A 22500-nucleotide genomic window follows, 5' to 3' on the forward strand; every position below is an offset into this window, starting at 1 on the left:
GTTACTTTAATTTGAATTTCCTCTACATGTAGCTTGGATTATGGGTGGGAAACCTGATGTGGGGGGAGGGGAAAAAAACAACAAAAAAACGAGAGACTAAACATCTATAACTATATCTGTTCATTGTCATTTTGGTCTCTAATAAAAAATAATTATAAAAAAAAAAAAAAAATCTACTGAATTCTAATTATCATAAAATTTACATAATACAGGGTTCCTACGCAGGTCTGGAAAGTCTGGAAAAGTATTAAAAATAAATTTGATCATTTCCAGAATAGTGTTGAATAGTTTGGGAATTTGAAAAAAATGTCTTGGAAAAGTATGGAAAATGTTGCGGTTCAGGTCCGATACACATCATAATTCTAGCTTTTATGTTGCTGTAGAGCCACTTTGAGTCCACAGGTTTTGTTGATGTGAAGAATAATGTTCAGATAGAGGGACGCTCTTATTACCCAGCCGCTGTCAGCATGCATTATATCAAATACCCACCAAAATCAAATCCAGTCAAGAACATAGGGTCTGGGAAAAATATGGAATTTTAAAATGGAAAGCGTGTGGGAACCCTGATAATATGAAAATACATGAAAGCATAGAGCAGTGAATGGACAGTGTGCCTTAAAAACAGGTGGTACCAAAGATCAGCCAATAGCAGATGACCGTTTCAGATTAAATTTTTTTTGAATGTGTGTTCCAGATAAGGAGGAGGAGGAGGAGGAGGATGATGATGGTGGTGTTGATGAAGGTCGTGAAGCGGCGTGTGTTCGCTGGCTTCGTTCTAAACGCCTCTCCTCCATCCTGCTGTCCTCCATGGCCGAGCTACAGGGGGCGCTAGCACACACTGGTAACACACACACACACACACACACACACACTCAGTCAGCTCTATCTTCAGGTCTTTATCTAGGTAATTGGGTCCTCTCTCTCTCTCTCTCTCTCGCTCTCTCTCCAGGCTCCTCCCCTCCAGCGGTGATGTCAGCGGCTCGCTCCGGTTTGTCCCGCCTCTTGGAAAACCTTCTCGACCAATCAGATGAAGAGCCCGACAACGACAAGCGCACGCTAGCCAGCAGGCTGGGACAGGGTCTGGCCCGACTGAAACCACCACAGCCTGACAGGAAGGTGACTGAGTACTACACACTGTATTAAACTGTAACACCAGGTACACTACTGCACTCTGTAGGGGGAGTACTGGAAGCCTTAGTGGTATTAGTAGAAGAGGAAGTACTAGTACAGACAGGGGGAAAGAAAATGACAGAAAAACATATGGGTTCACTCACAATGTGCATCTAAAAGTGGGAGTATTTGTTGTGTTCTTTTATCTTTCTATCTCATTTGATTTGAACTTCACTAGTTTACTTTTTAAGTCTTTTATCTTTTGTATCTCTTGTCTGTACTTTAATTGTAAATCTTTTACCTTTACTCTATTTTTTATTACTCTGTAAAGCACTTTGAATTGCCCCAGTGTATGAAATGTGCTATACAAATAAAGCCTGGCCTAGTAGTAGCAGTAGTACTAGTGGCAGTAATGGTAGTTTTAGCAGTAATGGCAGTGGCAGTAAGTTGCATGGTCTCTGTCTGTTGACCTTTGACCTCTCTCTCTCTCTCTCTCTCTCTCTCTCTCTCTTCTCTCTCTCTCTCTCTCTCTCTCTCTCTCTCTCTCTCTCTCTCTCTCTCTCTCTCTCCCCTCCCATCAGGTCCTGGTCTCCACCCTGCAGCAGCACTTCCTGGCCTTCAGCCAGCGGCTGCACTCGGCCGAGGTGGAGAGGCGGGGCTTGAGGCTGGAGCTGGCCAATCTGAAACGGGCGGCCAAGGGCGAGCGAGGCCGGCGCCACCAGGACCCCTGCAGCCAGGTGAGGAAACCCTGTACCATTGTATTTGTGTGTTTGTATATTGTTGTGTGTGTATTTTCATGCGTGTTTGTCTTTTTGTGTGTGCTTATCTGTCTCTTTTTGTGTGTGTGTGTGTGTGCGTGTGTGTGTGTGTGTGTGCGTGTGTGTGCATGTGTGCAGGTCCCGGCGGAGCAGTTCGACAGTGTGTGTGTGGAGCTGCGTCAGGCTCTGAGCAGAGAGCAGCAGGCTCACACTCTGATGGAGCAGCAGTCCGCTCAGCTGCACACACTGCAGCTGCAGGAGACACACACACAGCACACACTGCACATGCGCACAAACACATACACACACACACACACACAGCACAGGGACTAACATTATCTGATATATTTATAAGGTAACTTTTGGATTTATCGATTTTTCAACTTCACTCAAGTCTCAAGTCTAAAGGTAGAACAGCAAGTCAAGTCAGAACAAATGAAGAGTCCAGTATCAATTTAATATCTTAAAGAAAACTAAATATCTAGGACTTTTCAATGCAATGTGGTTTTAATAGGATAAAAAACTCTCTGTCTCTCTCTATCGCTCTCTCTCTGTCTCTCTCTCTATCTCTCTGTCTATCTCTCTCTCTCTCTCTCTCTCTCTCTCTCTCTCTCTCTCTCTCTCTCTCTCTCTCTCTCTCTCTCTCTCTCTCTGTCTATCTCTCTGTCTCTCTTTCTCTGGCTCTGTCTATCTCTCTCTGTCTCTATCTCTTTCTCTGTCTCTCTCTCCCTCTCTCTCTCTGTGTCTCTGTCTCTCTATGTCTCTCTCCCTCTCTCTCTCTCTGTCTCTCTCCTTTCTCTCCCTCTCTCTCTCTCTCTCCCTCTCTCTCTCCTCAGTCTCTGTTGGAGGCTCAACAGGAAGTGAGTCGTAAGGAGCGCTCGCTGAGGATTCTGGGTAAGCACCTGTCAGGGGTGCAGAGAGAGCGGAGGCAGCTGGAGGAGAGACTGCAGCGAGCGGAGGAGGAGCTGAGGTGACACACACACTGTACACACACACACTGCACACACACACACTGCACACACACACACTGTATGCACACACAACCTGCACACACACACACACTGTACGCACACACACACACTGCACAAACACACTGCACACACACACACAACCTGCACACACACACACTACGCACACACTGCACACAGATTGCACACACACACACACTGTACGCACACACACTGCACACACACACTGGACACACTGCACACACACACACACTGCATACACTGCACAAACACACACACACTGCACACACTCTGCACACAAACACACACACTGCGCACACACTGCACACGCACTGCACACACTGCACACACACTGCACACACACTACACACTGCACACATTCACTGCACACACTGAACACACACTGCACACACACATTGCACACACTGCGCACACACTGCACACACGCACTGCACACATTCACTGCACACAAGCACACACACACACATTGTAAGCACACACTGCACACACACTGCACACACTGCACACACACTGCACACACACTGTATGCACACACTGCACACACTGCACACACTGCACACACACACTGCACACACACTGCACACACACTGCACACACACACACACTGCACACACACACACTGTGCACACACTACACACCAGCACTGCACACATTCACTGCACACACTGCACACACACTACATACACACTGCACACACACACTGCACACACACACTGCGCACACTGCACACACGCACTGCACACATTCACTGCACACACACTACACAAACACTGCACACTGCACAAACACTGCACACACACACACACTGTACGCACACACACACTGTACGCACACACACTGCACAAACACTGCACAAACACTGCACACACACTGCACACACACACACTGCACACACACACACACACTGCACACACACACTGCACACACACACACACTGCGCACACACTGCACACACGCACTGCACACATTCACTGCACAAACACTGCACACTGCACAAACACTGCACAAACACTGCACACACACAAACACACTGCACAAACACACACACTGCACACACACTGCACACACACACACACTGCACACACTGCGCACACACTGCACACACGCACTGCACACATTCACTGCACACACTGCACACACACTACATACACACTGCACACACACACTGTACTCAAACACTGCACACACATTCACTGCACACATTCACTGCACACATTCACTGCACACACACTGCACAAACACTGCACAAACACTGCACAAACACTGCACACACACAAACAAACACACACAAACACACACACACTGCACAAACACACACACTGCACACACACACTGTACGCACACACACACTGCACAAACACTGCACACACACAAACACACACACTGCACAAACACACACACTGCACAAACACACACACAACACACACACTGTACGCACACACACACTGCACAAACACTGCACACTGCACAAACACTGCACACACACTGCACACACAGACAAACACACTGCACAAACACACACTGCACAAACACACACTGCACACACTACACACACACTGTAAGTGCACACGCACACTGCACACACTGCACATACACACTGCACACGCACTGCACACACAATGCACACACACTGCACACACGCACTGCACACACACTGCGCACACACTGCACACACGCACTGCACACATTCACTGCACACAAGCACACACACACACCGTAAGCACACACTGCACACACTGCACACACTGCACACACACACTGCGCACACACACTGCGCACACACTGCGCACACACACACTGTACGCACACACTGCACACACACACACACTGCACACACACACTGCACACACACGCACACACACACACTGTGTACACACTGCACACACGCACTGCACACATTCACTGCACACACTGCACACACACACTGCACACAGACACTGCACACACACTGCACACACACCCTGCACACACACTGCACACACACACACTGCACACACACTGCGCACACACTGCACACACGCACTGCACACATTCACTATACACACTGCACACACATTCACTGCACACACTGCACAAACACTGCACACACACACAAACACACACACAAACACATACACTGTACGCACACACACTGCACAAACACTGCACAAACACTGCACACACAATGCACAAACATGCACACACTGTACGCACACACTGCACACACACAAACACTGCACACACACAAACACTGCACACACTGCACACACACTGTACGCACACACTGCACACACACACTGTATGCACACACTGCACACTGCGCACACACTGTACACACACTGTACACACACTGCACACTGCACACACAGTGTACGCACACGCACACACTGCACACCTTCACTGCACAAACACTGCACACACACACAAACACACACACAAACACATACACAAACACACTGCACACACACACTGTACGCACACACACTGCACAAACACTGCACAAACACTGCACACACTGCACAAACATGCACACACTGTACGCACACACTGCACACACACAAACACTGCACACACACAAACACTGCACACACTGCACACACACTGTACGCACACACACTGCACACACACACTGTATGCACACACTGCACACTGCGCACACACTGTACACACACTGTACACACACTGCACACTGCACACACAGTGTACGCACACGCACACACACTGCACACCTTCACTGCACACACAGTACACACACTGCCTACACTGCACACACACTGTACACACACTGCACACATTCACTGCACACACTGAACACACTGCACACACACTGTACGCACACACACACAAGCACACACACTGCACACAAGCACACACACACACCGTAAGCACACACTGCACACACACACTGCACACACACTGTAAGCACACACAAACTGCACACACACTGCTCACACTGCACACACTGAACACACACACTGCACACATTCACTGCACATACACACTGCACACACACTGCACACACACTGTACACACTGCACACACACACTGTACACACATACACAAAGAACACACACTGAACACACACATACACTAAAAACACACACAGCACACACTGCACACTGCACGCACACACACGCTGCGCAAACACTGCATACGCACACACACTGTACACACACATTGCACACACTGCACACACACACTGCACACACACACACTTTACGCACACACTGCACACACTACACACACACACTGCACACACTGCACACACACACTGCACACACACACAATGCAAACACTGCACACAGACACACACACTGCACATGCACACACACACTGCACACACACACACTGCACACACACACACACACTGTAAGCACACACACACTGCACACACACACACACTGTAAGCACATACACACTGCACACATTCACTACAGACACACTACACACACACACACTGTAAGCACACACACTGCACACACAATGCACACACACACACACACTCACACTGCACACACACACACACACTACGCACACACTGCGCACACACACACTACACACACACTGCACACACTGCACACACACACTGCACACACACTGCACACACACTGCACACACACACTACACACACACACACTGTAAGCACACACAATGCACACACAATGCACACACACACACACACACACACACTGCACACACACACACACACACTACGCACACACTGCACACACACACACTGCACACACACTGCACACACACACTGCACACACACACACTGCACACACACTGCACACAAACACTGTACGCACACACTGCACACACACACACACACTGTAAGCACACACACTGCACACACAATGCACACACACACACACTACGCACACAAACAGCACACACTGCACACTGCACACAAACACAAACACACTGCACACTGCACACACACTGCACCCACACACTGCACACACACACTACGCACACATACACTAAAAACACACACTGCATACACTGCACACTGCGCATACTGCACACGCACACTGCACGCACACACACACTGCACACACATTGCACACACTCTGCACACACTGCACACACACTGCACACACGCACTGCACACTGCACACACACTTTACACACACACACTGTAAGCACACACACACTTCACACACACACTGCACGCACACACACACGCACTGCACACACATACACACTGCACACACTGCACACACACTGCACACACACACACTGTAAGCAGACACACTGCACACACAATGCACACATACACTTCACACACACTGTACGCACACAAACAGCACACACTGCACACACACTACACACACATTGCACACAGACACTTCACACACACACTGTACGCACACAAACAGCACACACTGAACACACACACTGCACACACACTACACACACACTGCACACACTGAACACACACACTGCACACACTGCACTCATTCACTGCACATACACACACTGCACACACACACAACTGCACACACACACTGCACACACACACTGTACGCACACACACACACACACACTGCAAACACACACACTGTACGTACACACAGCACACACTGCACATACACACACTGCACATGCACACTGCACACACACACACACACTGCACACACTGCACATACACACACTGCACATGCACACTGCACACACACACACACACACACTGCACACACTGAACACACACTGCACACACTGCACACACACACTGTACGCACACACTGTACGCACACACACACACTGTACAGACACTGCACACACACTGCACACACTGCACACATACACACACTGCACACACACTGCACACATTCACTACACACACATTGCACACAATGAACACACACTTCACACATTCACTGCACATACACACACTGCACACACACACTGCACACACTGCACACATTCACTACACACACTGCACACACTGAACACACACTGCACACACAATGCACACACACACTGCACACACAATGCACACACACACTGCACACACACACTTTACGCACACACTGCACACATTCACTGCACACACACTGCACACAAAATGCACACACTGCAAACACACACACACTGCACACACAATGCACACACACACACACACTGTACGCACACACTGCACACACTGAACACACACTACACACATTCACTGCACACATTCACTGCACACACACTGCACACACACACACACACACACACACTGTACGCACACACACTGCACACACACACACTGCACAAACACTACACACACACACACTGCACACACACTGCACACACTGCACACACACTGTACACACACACACACTGCACACACACACTGCAGACACACACACTGCACACACACACACTGCACACACACAGAGTTTATACACACATCACAATAATTCAATAAATTCTTTCCTTTCTCCTTCCCTCTATCATTCCATCCTTTCTTCTTTCCTTCTTTCTCATCCTTTCTCTCCTTGCTTCCTTCCCTCTCTCTGGTTCCTTCGTTCCTCTCTTCGTTCCTTCCTTCCTTCCTAGGAGTAAGGATTCTCTGGTCAGCTACATGAAGGCAGCAGAAAGCAGCTACAGAGAGGTGAGGAAACACACACACACACACACACACACACACACACACACACACACCAGGTAACAGCTTGGTATCATATAAAGTGACCCGGTGTCTGTCTCAGGTCAGGGACAGCCTCGTCCAATCACGTCGCTCGCTGTCAGCTCAGCCCCGCCCCCTGCAGTTACCCAGGGTGCACCTGGATCAGAGCGGGGCAGAGAGGATCATGGGAGGTCCGGAGGTAGCAGCGTGTCAGGTAGAGAAATGCTTTCTTTTCTTTCTCTCATTCGCTCTTGTTCTTTCCTGTCTTTCATTTTTTCTTTCTTGCATCTTCTTTTTCTTTATCTTCCTTTCTTTATTTTTCCTTTCCTTCTTTCCACCATTCATCCTTTGAAGTGAATTCTCATTTTCACCTGTGTTCTTAAATTTAAAAAAATCTCTTCATCCTTCCTTCTTTCCTCTATCCATCATTTACTTGATCCCTGTCTTCCATGTTTCATCGTTCTTTATTTTCCCCCCTCTCTCTCTGTATCTCTCTCTCTCTCTCTCTCTCTCCCCCCCCCCTCTCTCTCTCTCTCTCTGCAGAGTTTACTCTCTACCTTCTCAGAGCTCTACCAGGCTTGCAGCTCCAGGATTGGCTGGCTGGAGCAGGAAGTCTCCGCCCAGCGCAGTCATGTGACGGCGCTGCGCAGCGAGCTGCAGGACGCCTGTCTCCGTGACAACCTGGCCTACAGCTCCGTCCCCGTAAGATGACATCATCACTATGCACTGAATGACGGACAGAGAGTTCTTCTTCCTCTCTTCACTTCATAAATGAATAACATGTAAATGTAACTGTAGCCTTAAAGGACAGTTCCATTTTTCACATTTTCCATCTCTTTCTACCTGCTGCTCCAGGATCAAAGACATTTTTAAATCAGTTTTTCCTAAACCTCTCAGGCTCATTCACTTCCCATTCAGTTCCAAACAGCTGAGAAAACAAACTGGAGTCTGTAAATATAATCCTTCACTGAATGAGAAGCAGCTATCTGCATCAGAATGCTGATATCAGGCTGGAAACTTTCCTAGTTTGAAAGAAGCTGCTGTGTTCAGGTGCTGCTGGGAAAAGTCCGACATCCGGGACTTCCCGGTCGACTGCTGAACAGCGCTGCTGTCATGTGCTACTTTGTCAGAAAATCAAACCTGGAAGACAAACGATAAACAAACACAGACCTCCTCCTGGGTTAGAGGAACTTAACGTTATGTTAGTCTGCTGACAAACCTTCAATAAATCTGCATCTGTTTTTGTTTTACTGTTGACTGACACAAAACTTTATTTTTCACGAGTTTTTCAAGAGTCCCCACGTCTGTTAAAAAGTCTTAAATCCAGTTATCTCTGTCTCTCTCTCTCTGTCTCTCTCTCTCTCCCTCTCTCTCCCTCTCTCTCTCTCTGTCTCTCTCTCTTTGTCTCTCTCTGTCTGTCTCTCTCTCTCTCTATCTGTCTCGCTCTTTGTCTGTCTCTGTCTCTCTCTCTCTGTGTCTGTCTCTGTCTCTCTCTCTCTCTGTCGGTCTCTCTGTCTGTCTCTCTCTCTCGCTCTCTCTCAGGTGGACGAATTTCCCTCGACCTCCCCATTGGTCGATCCGGACGCCCCTCAACCCATCCTGCTCTCCGATTCGCCGAAGGATTCCCCGCCGGTCAGGCTCGGCCCCGCCCCCTCCAGTAAACCCCGCCCCCCTCCCTCTCCCTCTCCCTCTCCCTCTCCCTCCCGCCCCCTCCGCCTCTCCAAACCCCCGCGGGGCAGAGAGGAAAGCCGTGAAGAAGAGCAGAGGAGTCAGGAGATAAGACGGACCCACAGGACGTGTGTGTGTGTGTGGTTTAGAGAGAGAGTGGGCGAGCGAGCATGTTTGTGTGTTTAGAGAGAGAGGAAGAACCATCTACTTCTTTTAAAACGTCCAGTTTCCTGCTGTAGCTTTAGCTGTTTCCATGATGCAGGTTCCCACTGTTCCTGGAATGTCATGAGATCTGGTTTTGAGCTGTTGTGTTCCAGTCAGGGAAAGTCAGGGAATATCAGGGAATTTTCCTGATAAACATGAACAAAATGAATTTTTTTTTTTTTTTTTTAGGTCATGGAAGTAGGCCGACTTAGTTATGAAAAAGTCCCGGAATTTGATTTTTTTTTTCCATCAAGGAAGTGCTTTGGACTGTCATGAAATTTGTCATGGAAGCACTCTTAGTCATGAAAAGTCCTGGAATTTTATGTTTTTTAGTCATGGAAGTGCTTTGACTTACTTATGGAAATTCCTAAAATTTTTGTATTTGTAGTTTATGGAAACACTGTGACTGAAGCCATGGAAAAGTCCTTGAATTTTACCTTTTATTTGAGGTCATGGAAGCAGGCCAACCTACTTATGGAAAAGTCATGGAATTTTATATTTTTAGGTCTTTGAAACACCCAGACTTCGTAAAAAAAAAAGTAATGGAATTTTATATTTTTAGTTGATGAAAACACTGTGACTCAAGCCATGGAAAAGTCCTGGAATTGTACATGTCTATGTCATGGAAGCAGTCCGACCTACTTAGGGAAAAGTCGTGAAATTTTATATTTTTTCAGTCAAGTAAGTGCTTCGACTTAGTTATGGAAAGTCCTGGAAAAGTCCTGGTGTTCTCCCTCAGGTCCTCAGTGGGAGCCCGGCACACAGCAGACCTGTCAATCAAATCTGTATTTATACAATCAGCCACAGAAAACAAGCTGCACAGAATCAATAAAGTTTTCTAGGATTTTCAACTTTTCAACATGGCTGGCTGCCTTTTTCTGTCTGAGTGAATTTTTTTTTTTTTTTACATTTCTGTTGATTCACCGTCTTTCACCACACACACACACACACACACACACAGCTGGTAGGTGACAGAGGTTTGAAGGCCATCTGGTCGTCTGTTATGACAAGGATGCTAGTGTGTGTGTGTGTGTGTGTGTGTGTGACAGACTAGCTGCCTGGTTGCCATATGACTTGACACGGCAGGCAGTAAAGCAGAGACAGTCGAACATTACGGCTGCTACGCATAATGAGCCAATCAGATCGCTTATTACTGATTAATGAGCAATAATCTCAGGTGTCGGTAACATACTGAAAATGAAAGCCAAAAAGATTGATAAGAAAACTACAGGAGAGCGGAAAAATAGTGTAAACAGTTGAATAAATGGGGGAAACTAAGTCCACTGACAACAGTTGCCAGAACAAGTTGATTGACAGTTTGGGCTCGTCAGGATAAACAAAAATAAATAGGGAAATATATAGGGAATAAATGTAAAAATATATATGGAAATAAACAAAAATGTATATGAAAGTTAATGAATACATTTAAAAAAAATCTATGAAAATAAATAAATATATGTAAATAAATTAACAAATAAATGTGAAAATGAGTATGAATACAAAAATAAATGTGGACAAAAATAAAGCATTTCATTAATTTAGATTCACACCATTTTATATTCACCCACCTTGATAGATAAGAAAAAAAGCCTCATCTACAAAGTGTGAAACCCTGTTCAATTTCTATGCACAAAACAAGAAATCGACATTTTTTTTGCGTGTAATCGAAAATCTTTTGCGACTCACAGAAAATAAACATGTTAATGACAATGCAGTTCTTTGATAACTGTGAGAAGGTAACAAATAAATTATTTTCACCACATATATTTCTATGGAAGCATAATGCATTCACTTGAGAAAAAAATCCCCCTCTTTTTCTGAATTAACAAGATAATTATCTCAGAACTTTGAGAAAAGTTTTCATGGAAAAAGAAATCTGCCCTGTTTTTCTGAATTAACAAGAAACCTCAAAACCCTGCTTGTTATCATAGCTGATAAGAGACGGTAAAAAGGGTAAAAAGCTATGATACAATATATAATTTATAAACAAATGATTTTATTTTACACAAACGAATGATAAAATAACAAATTATAGCATTACTAATAATTAGTAAACATTATTAATGATCATTTCATTGTTTGTTAACAGTAAAATAACTATTAACTAAAGTTTAATTAACTATCAATTTACCATTTATTAATGATGGTTATTATAAAGTGTTACCGAATTATATTTTTTCAATGAAAACTTTTCTCAGAATTCTGACATAATTATCTCGTTAATTCAGAAAAACAGGGCAAATTTTTTTTTCTCAAGTGAATGCATTACGCTTCCGTACATTTCACATCAATTGTCAGAACACAGAAATAGCAGCAACAGAAAAAGTCAATTTTTTTTTTTTTTTTTTTTTTTTTTTTGCCCATAGAGAGAGAGCGAGGCTTCACCTGTACCGCACTTTGTGGGCGTGGCCTGGTGCACCACAGGCCACGCCCACAGGAAATGGTTTACGCCCCAAGACAGAACCGCTCCAGAGGCAGAAATCACAAGAAAATCTACTATGGAATTATATAGAGCTTCTAAATTTCTATTAAAACAGACACTTTAATTTTTATTTATTTATCTCATAAACACAAAACACCCGGGATCCTTTGTCCCTGGTGCCATCAACCTCCTCAACAAAACTAAAATATCTAAACCTCAGTCATGACCTTTGACCTTTGGGACACAGAAGTAGTTCCTGCTGACCCAGATTTAGAGAAGAGACTGCCAAGTTTTTAACCAGAGAGAGAGAGAGAGAGGAGGAAGAGAAGAACGACAAACATTTCCCTCTGATCAGTTTTATATGAGCTGCATCAGCACAACTAGTGTGTGTGTGTGTGTGTGTGTGTGGAAGATGGACTTACTATACTTAGATACCCTTAGGCAGCATGTGTGTGTGTGTGTGTGTGTGTGTGCGTCTTGTCAACACACTAGAGAATTCCTTTAAAAAGCGACTTAAGCTGTCAGGAGAAACTGCTGTCACACACACACACACAGACACACACACACACAGGACGAGAGACTCCTGCTGATTCAGCCAAACAGGAATCTCCTTTCTCTTCTGAAGATGTTTGTCGTCTTTTTTCCTCCTCCTCCTCCTATCATTTTTCTCCTCTTTTACCTCTTTTCCTTTGGGGAGAAACATCAGCTCAGACTCTCTCTCTCTCTCTCTCTCCCTCCTTAGGGCGTTTTCACACTCGGGTCGATCACTTCACCCTCACAGGTTTGCTTTCACACACATGAAAATGATTAGTCAGCATCAGTCACTTGTGTTTGTAACGTGGAGGAAAGGCGACACTTAAAGTTCTTCTCTTCCTGTTGACCTCAGTTATGTTATTTATTATTTACTCGTAATTATTCAATTGAAAACCATGTGAAGCACAAATAAAACCAATCGCTTCCGGTTACAAATCGATTTGGCACAGAGTTCAAATTTAGTGAACTTTGACATGTGGATTTGCGCAGCCGGCCAATAGAAACACTGTTTGGCTGTGTTGACCTCTGAGGAAAAAAATCCAACATGGAGGAATCCATAATTATTATATAATACAGACGGTACAGTCATGGTTTTGCTGTTTTAATGTGCCGGTAACGTTAGCTTGCTGAGCATATAGCATATAGCATCAGAGTTGATTGCTACTTAGCTACGTAGCAATGCTAACCAGATAGCATAGAATTGGAGTGGATTGATAGGTAAGGTAAGGTAAAAATGTATTTGTATGAAAGCTAGTTAGCTGCTTCACCAGCTGCTAAACAGTGAATACAGATTGAATTTATTGTAGAAACCATGGCAGTTATATTCTCCTCTGCTACAGGTTTGAAATGGGGGACGACATGTTCACTGGTGACTTGTCTCCTCTCCTCCCCCCTCTCCTCCTCTTCTTTCTCTCCTTTCTCCTCTCCTCCTCCTCGCTCCTCTTTTCTCTCCCCTTCTCTTCCTTTCCTTCCCCTCTTTCTCGCGACTCCCTCTACCCACTTTCCTCCTTTCCCTCCTTCTCTTTCCTCTCCTTCCTCCCCCCCCCCCCCTCTCTCTTTTTCTCTCTTTTGCTTTCTTCTCATTTTTTCCTCCTCTTCCTCCTTCCACAATTTCCCTCCCTCTTTTACCTATTTTCCTTTGGGGAGAAACATCAGCTCAGTCTTTCTCACTCTCTCTGTCTCTCTCTCCCTTTCCCTCTCTCTCTCTCCCTCTCTCTCCCTCTCTGCCTCTCCTTCTCTCCCCCTCTCTCCCTCTCTCTTTCCCTCTCTCCCCCCTTCTCATTTTTTCCTCCTCTTCCTCCTTCCATAATTTCCCTCCCTCTTTTACCTATTTTCCTTTGGGGAGAAACATCAGCTCAGTCTCTCTCACTCTCTCTGTCTCTCTCTCCCTTTCCCTCTCTCTCTCTCTCTCCCTCTCCTTCTCTCCCCCTCTCTCCCTTTCCCTCTCTCTCTCTCTCCCCCTCTCTCTCCCTTTCCCTCTCTCCCCTCTCTCTCTCCTCCCTCTCTCTCCTCCCCCTCTCTCTCCCTTTCCCTCTCTCCCCCTCTCTCTCTCTCCCTCTCCCTTTCCCTCTCTCTCCCCCCTCTCTCTCCCTCTCTCTCTCTCTCCCTCCCCCCCTCTCCCTTTCCCTCTCTCCCCCTCTCTCTCTCCTCCCTCTCTCCCCCTCTCTCTCTCTCCCCCCTCTCTCGCCCTCTCTCTCCCTTTCCCTCTCTCCCCCCTCTCTCTCTCCTCCCTCTCTCTCTCTCCCTCTCTCTCCTTCCCCCCCTCTCTCCCTTTCCCTCTCTCTCTCCCTCTCTCTCTCTCTCCCCCTCTCTCTCTCTCTCTCTCTCTCCCCCCCCCCCCCCACAGTAGCTGGTGTGACTGGTGGACAGCGACTCTGTATTTATTCATCTGTGGACTCTGCTGTCACTTAGCTTCAATGGAGCTGCTAGCTTAGCTTAGCATCCCAGACGGCTGAGTCAGGGATTTCCATTGAGTCCCCTGACACACACACACACACACACACACACACACACACACACACACACACAGATGGCAGGTTTATTCATGAGGAGTTTGTCCAGTGAAGTGTTGGGTCAGAGGAACAGACGACAGATTAATCTTAATTCCTGACGAACCTGCGCAGCTCGTTACAGAAAACCAGATTTTCCATAGAAGTGACAAATGCAAAGCAGGGATTTGGTCACAGTGAGAAGTGATGAATTCCCTATAAAGCCATAATACTTAATCCCAGAAGAAAGCGAAGCCGCCGAGCGTCACAACGCAGGATTACAGACTTTCAAACTGACTGGCAGAACAACACAGTCTCCGGACATTTTGTGAAACCAGCACAGCCTCTAAAACTCAGATTCCATGTTTTTGGACAGAAATAATGTTCAGATCAGGTTCCTCCAGCATGAAAGTGCCATTTAATGATGGTCCAACAGCAGGAATTGGACTATTTTCACCTGTTGGTCACATGAAACGGTTAGCTAACGCTTCAGTTTAGCAGCTAGAACAGTTAGCTTCAGGTTAAGCTTCAGGTTAAGAAGCCAACTTTCTGTTTCCTCCCACTCTGTGATCAGTGATTTAGTGTAAACATAGATTACAACACAGTACAGTACACAGTCATTAACATATCTTTCTGTTGCTGTTGTCAGACGACTGAAACACTATAAAAAAAAGATTTTATCGAGGGTCACAAAATGCTAACAGCATCGAAATTGCTATTAGCCTTGATTAGCCAGTTAGGATAAATCTTTCTGGGCCACGATACGTATTGTCACATTTTTGTATTGTGATATATTGAATTTGGATACTGTCCGATCCCTAGATTTTTCCCTCTTTTTTATATACCATGACATTACAGTTTACAATCTATTTTGAGGGGGGGGGGGAATCATTAGGCTACCTTAAGTTCATTATTTCATGTAAAATCTGTTGAATCCAGTGTGTAAAAGCGTCTCATTTAGTCAACCAAGGACCTTCAAACAGAGCCATTTGGTTTAATTTTGGAGAATCAGCCTTCAGAGGGTAGGCGTCACTTTTTTAAATAGCACAAAACTCTTGACTTTGACACCATGAAACATCAGAAAAAAAAGAACTTGTTCTGTCACTGGGACTTAAGTTCCCTACTCTCCTTTCAAAAACAACATCATTTGCTTTAATTTAGTGGAACGTGTCATCTTGTGAGAGCAGGAGTCCGTTTTTTAAAAAAAAGCTGAAGATCTCATTTTGAACTAAACTGCAATATTAGGAAGTGAGCTGTGAGGACGAACACACTGACGGGACTTCAGCTCCTGAAACCTAATAGGATTACAAATCCCTCTTTTCATTGAATATCAGAGCTCTCTCTGTGTGTGTGTGTGTGTGTGTGTGTGTGTGTGTGCAGTTGGGTTTCTCAATGTGTGTGACCGCTGTAGAAGTGAATGTGACCAACCTGAACTAACCCTTTTCCTCCTTATTTTCAACACAAAACAGCAGCAGGTTTAGTGTGTTTTTAGAAGTAATAACCTGGAACATTTTCTATCTAATTTTCTATATCTTTTCTATCTAAATAAATGTCCATTGAACAGAGATTCAACCTATATCCAGTTGATGAAATCTTTTCCACTGTCTGTTCTAAACAGCCGGTGTCTGGTCGCTCTTTCCTGGGGAAAAAAATCCTCTGCTGCACAGGAAGTGATGCGTTTTACGTTTCCGGTTTGTTTGGAATCAACAGAAGAAGAAGAACTGGGTAGTTAGCATATGAGCAGTGATAGCCACCATGGCTGAACAGACAGAGAAAAGAAAACTCAAACTGCATCAACAGAAAATCCAAGCATGAGAATCCAAGGATTACCGCTTTTAAGGTTTTTCGTCTTTCAGTCTTCAGTCTTGAGTTTATATTATCATAAAATGGTGTCTGGGATAAAATCAAACATTCCTTTTCATAACTGAGGTTCTCATTTCATTGGTTCCTGTTTTTTTTTTTTTTTGTTTATTTCTATTTCTTCTAACTTGTGAATATTCACGACTGTGTGTCTCATTTTTTTATTTCAAAAACTTATTTTTTTTTTTCATTTTACCGAGTCCTTGTTCCTCCCTGCCTGCTGTCCTAGTTGTACCTGTGACAACACACACACACACACACACACACACACACACACATTCCCACAGTGACTGCATCAATGCCAAGTTGGACTCGCTACAAAGATGCTCACACGCACTCAGGGGTGGGTAACGACACAGATTTAAAGGGGGCGGGAACACACACACACACACACACACACACACACACACACACACAAAGGGGTGGGATAAGGGACTGGAAAGAGATGAGGAAGGAAAAGGAGGGGGGTAGAAAGAGAGAGAGGACACACACTTAGACACACACTCAGATACCATCAAACCATATGTGAGGGGGGACAGTCACTAAAGAGCCTTAAAGTGTCCCTTTAATATGTAAGACTCACCACACACACACACACACACACACACACACACACAGAGTCTTTAGTGTCATGTAAAATTCACCTCCAGAGCCCTGGAAGCCAACATTTGTGGTGACAAATGACAGAAAGCGACAGAGAGGGAAAACAAAATTGAGAGAGAGAGGGAGAGCTAAAGGTACAAATTATGCACCCTGCAAGTTCCACCACTGGAGCCGTCGTTACAGACCCATGTTTCATGGACAAACTTTGTTCGAACCCACAGAACTTAATTAAAAATTCTAGTCCAGATTCCAAGGTTTCCAAAGACACCAAACACGTCAGGCTGAACTACAGGGAAAATGTGTAGAAAATGAAGCACAAAACATCTAGATTTTTTGTAATGTTGCAGCATCTTTGAACATTGTTTGAACATTTCACTCAGTATCAGCAGCTGCAGTTTCAGTGAAGCGTTGGAACGAGCAGATTTATTTATTTATTTGTTTGTTTGTTTGTTAGGATCCCCATTAGCTTTGCCCTAAAGCGCAGCTAGTCTTCCTGGGGTCCACATTTAAAAACATACATTAAACATGACAATTAACACAAATAGCAAACACCAAACATCAACATAACACTTATATTAAAAAAACAAAAAACATAAACAAAAACAAAACATTAATATGTATGAGTAAAACTTACACTGATGCCTCTCTCAAAGTTACCAGGAAAAAACTACAAATCCGCATATGCATAGTATCCTACAAATATGATATTCCTAAGTGTTTCCTTATTTGCTTTTTAAACACTGATTTCTGTGTTAATTTAGTCAGTAACAGTGGTAAAGAATTCCATGTTTTCATTGCTCTATATACTACTGTGTGTTTAAGGAAATTACTGTTTGCCTTGGGAAGTGAAAACCGGCCTTCTGTTGCCTGTCTGGTGGCATATGTATATGACTCTAAATTGTGTTTTAATTGACTGTACTGATATGATGGAGTTTTTGATTGCAAAACTTTCCATGTTGAGAGTAGAAGTGCAGCGATCAGCCTGTCTTCAACTCTTAGCCAGTTGAGACGGAAGTGCATTCTATTGATGTTAGTGTCGTACGGACACTGGAGAGCAAGGCGTGCCGCCTTGTTCTGTACTAGCTGGAGTTTGCTTAAATCTTTTTTTGTGGCATTCGCCCATATTATCTGGCAGTAATCAAGCTGCGAAAGAATAAGGCTACCTAATACAAGTTTAATTAAATCAGGTGTAAGATATTCTCTGCATCGCCTTACTACAGCTAGTGCCTTGCCCATTCTATTGACAATAGTGTCTATATGTTTTGACCAGGACAATTTGTTGTCAAGGGTGATGCCCAACAACTTGGTTTCCTTTACTTGCTGGATGGATATTTTATTTATAAAGAGCTTAAGCTCTGGCTCTCGCCTTAGAGAATGATTTGAACCAAATACTATGCTTTTTGTTTTGGATATGTTAAGTATCAGTTTGTTTTCAAGGATCCACTTTCCGATAATATCTAGCTCACTGTTCAAGATGGCAGTCAGATCAGCAGGTGTTTTTGCTGATGCATGTACTGTAGTATCATCTGCGTACATAGTTAATTTAGCATTTTGTAGTACGAGAGGTAAATCATTGGTAAAAATTGAATACATGAGTGGGCCTAGGCAGCTCCCTTGAGGAACTCCACATTCCACAGACACGCTATCTGAGTAACTTCCATTAAAGAAGACTCTCTGTGATCTGTTTACCAGATAGCTTTCCATCCAAGCAACTGCAGTTGGTCTAAATCAGAGATCATAGACAATATAGATGTGACACTGAAGTACAGTATGGAAAAAAAAAAATTCCTAACTGTGAAGCTGCTTAAGAGGAAATTTAAGGGGAAATCAGGGTGCGAGTGAAAGTATTATTTTTTGTCAGTTCTTTACTTAGTGTTCTTGTACAGACAGGTACAGACAACATGGAACCAACCTCCACTGTTTACTCCACTGGTTTACTTCGTACCTCACAAACACAACATTTCCTCTTCCACCTCAGCCTGCAGCTCCTGTGGCGTCCCCCAAGGCTCCATTCTAGGTCCTCTCTTCTCTCTCTTTTTTTTTTAAGATTTATAGTTTTTATTATTTTCTTTTAAAGAAGCCATATACAACATACGCAATGTAAACACCAATGCAATACAAAGACAAAACAATACATAAACTACTTGAGAACAACCCCCTTAAAAGGATAATGCATTGAATAAAGTAGACTTATAATGAGAGAAAGGGAGGCATGAGAAAATATTTGCAGTGCAAACAAAACTTAAATAGTAACAAACAACACTGCTAAAAAAAAAAAAAACAACACCATGTTTTTACAATGGTACACAATGAAATGTAGGACAAGAGAGTTAACAGTGAGTCGAACTTCCATCAGGGCCCGTAATGTGGGTTTCCCAATTATTCCATTTCAGCATGTAAAGGTCGACGTTATTCATAAGCCTGAAAGACAGCTTTTCCAGTTCTGCCAGATGTCCAAGCTGGCTAGACCAGGATTTCACAGAGGGAGCATCGGGGGCCTTCCGTTCACACATGATTAGTTTGCGAACCAGCATGAGGGCTGTTTGAATCCACTCTGCATCTGAGGGACAGAGATCCCTGAGAAGAGAAGGATCACCTAAAACAAATAGTCTAGGAGAGAAGGGAATTTTGTATCTCTGAATACGTTCAATATGGGTGCTAATTCCCACCCAGAAGTCTTGTATGTTAGGGCAGTCCCATAATGTGTGCATCAAAGTGTCCTCTCCCCTTCGGCATTTCCAGCATTCAGGGCTATCCCTTAGTTTAAGCTTATATAATTTTGATGGTGTCCAGTAAACTCTGTTCAGGATCTTAAATTGAATGAGTCTGGTTATGAGATCTCTGGACATTTTTTTTTTTAATTTCTTAATACCAGGTTCCACTCTCCTTCTGTGAATGATGTTCCCAGATCAGACTCCCACAGCACTTTAAGGGCAGAGGCCGAATTATCTGAGCAGCGTAGAAGCATTGAGTAATAATAAGATGCTTTGTGTCCTAGCCGAAATACCTTAAGTATCTGCGTGAGGATGTCTGCAGTGGGGGGTGGTGTGGAGGGGGATCCAAATGTTTGAACAAGTAGATGTCTAAGTTGTAAATAACGCCAAAACTGATGTTGAGTAGCGCAAAAGACTCCTTTAGATTTTTAAAAGACCTAATAGTGCCCCCCTCATAAAGATCACCCAGTACCTCCTCTCTTCTCTCTTTATATGTTTCCCTTTGGTCAAATCATCAATCACTGTATGCTGACGACACCCAGATATTCCTCCCTCTAAAACCCAATGATGTATGACTAGTAAATATCAGCAGAGGCTCCTGAATGGTAGCAAGTGAAACAAAGCGAACCTCCACAGAGCACTGCGGACATTCTGCATTCAGAAACACAGGTGCAGGCTGAGGCTGTTGTTGTTGTTGTTGTTGTTTGAAACCCCTCCTACCACAGTGTTGTAAACCCTGCCCCCCTCCCAAAAAAGACTTGGCTTGGACTCGCAGTAGCTAACAGTATGCAGCTATTTTGACTAGTTTATTTTATTTATTTTATCTTTTAGTTTTTGTGGTTTAGTGATGAGTTTTAGTGATTGGAACTTTGAGTACTTTTATTATGTTTGTCTACTGTCTGTGTTGTTTCTAAATGTGTGTCAAGATGGATGACTCTCTACCGCAAACCAAATCCACCTACGGGTACAAATAAAGTAACCTGAACCTGAACCTGAACCTGAACCTAGTTAGCTGTCAAACTAACCAACAGCAACAATAAGTTGCTCATAAATAACAGTTCCACCATCACTGAATATGTTAGCTAACCTTGTTCTCCAACACTTTTTCTAGTTACCTCCACCAAGGAGGTTATGTTTTCGGTGTCGTTTGTTTGTTTGTCTGTTTGTCTGTTTGTTTGTTAGCAGGATTACGGAAAAACTACTGTCCCGATTTTCATGAAACTTTGTGGAAGGGTGTAGCATGGGCCAACGAAGAACCCATTAAATTTTGGAGCAGATCCGGATCTGACGCACGAACAAGCAATAATAGCACGAACCTTGGCGGAGGTCTGCGCTCTCTGATTCATTATTTTGTCGTTGTTTTCGACGTTAGCCTTTGTTACAGCTAATGCCTCTGTGCTACGTGTAGAGAGAACGTCAGGCCAAATGAAAGCCCTCTATACGGAAGCTGAGAACGGCCGTGCTTGCAATTATTTTTTTAATGCCGTTATCCCGAGATAAGAAAGCTTGTTTTCTCAAGATAACGGGTTAATTTATCTTGTTATCTTAAGAAAACAAAAGGGCGATTTCTCGAGATAACGAGATAATTTATCATGAGAAAATGACTTTTGTTTTTTCAAGATCACGGGATAATAATGGAGAACTCGAAAATGAGGTTTGATCACACCTGATTTCAGCCTTCAAGATCACTGTCATGACTGTCGGGGAGGATCCATAACTGAACAGGAAGTCAAGGCATAAATGTGTAGTTTTGTTTGCTGCAGAACGTCATTGTCAGTTGTCAAGACACCATCTATGCATGCTGGCATGGCACTCCTGATCTCTGATAAAAATTATAAGTAATAAGAGGAAATTACATTTTGTTTTCTCGTGATAACGGGTTGATTATCTCGTTATCTCGAGATAACAAAGCTTGTTTTCTCGAGATCACGAGATAATTAACTCGTGATCTCGAGATAACGGCAAAAATAATTGCAATTGCAATCGCAATTGCATTCCGTACCTCTACCTCTGTGACAGGCTCAACAAAAACTACACCTGAAGTTGTTTTTCTT

At 44.2% G+C, this 22500-nt stretch overlaps 1 protein-coding gene across 1 annotated transcript in view; it reads left to right on the forward strand.

Annotated features, from left to right (window-relative positions):
* Positions 1-694: 694 nt before the first annotated feature.
* Positions 695-22500, forward strand: part of LOC139665340 (zinc finger protein basonuclin-2-like) — a gene marked incomplete at its 5' end in the record, with an annotated part of 34133 nt that continues 12327 nt past the window's right edge. Inside the window, 8 exons of the mRNA XM_071544334.1 lie at positions 695-841; positions 950-1116; positions 1692-1847; positions 2705-2838; positions 8384-8438; positions 8536-8667; positions 8997-9155; positions 9996-10110. Coding sequence (XP_071400435.1) covers positions 695-841; positions 950-1116; positions 1692-1847; positions 2705-2838; positions 8384-8438; positions 8536-8667; positions 8997-9155; positions 9996-10110 — 1065 coding nt within the window. The remainder of the gene's footprint in view (positions 842-949; positions 1117-1691; positions 1848-2704; positions 2839-8383; positions 8439-8535; positions 8668-8996; positions 9156-9995; positions 10111-22500) is intronic.

Source organism: Centroberyx affinis, unplaced genomic scaffold, assembly GCF_046629955.1.
Source record: "Centroberyx affinis isolate AG114_WGS23_722 - 3 ecotype Tasmania unplaced genomic scaffold, CSIRO-AGI_Caff_v1 ptg004537l_1, whole genome shotgun sequence".
Taxonomy (NCBI): Eukaryota; Metazoa; Chordata; class Actinopteri; order Beryciformes; family Berycidae; genus Centroberyx; species Centroberyx affinis.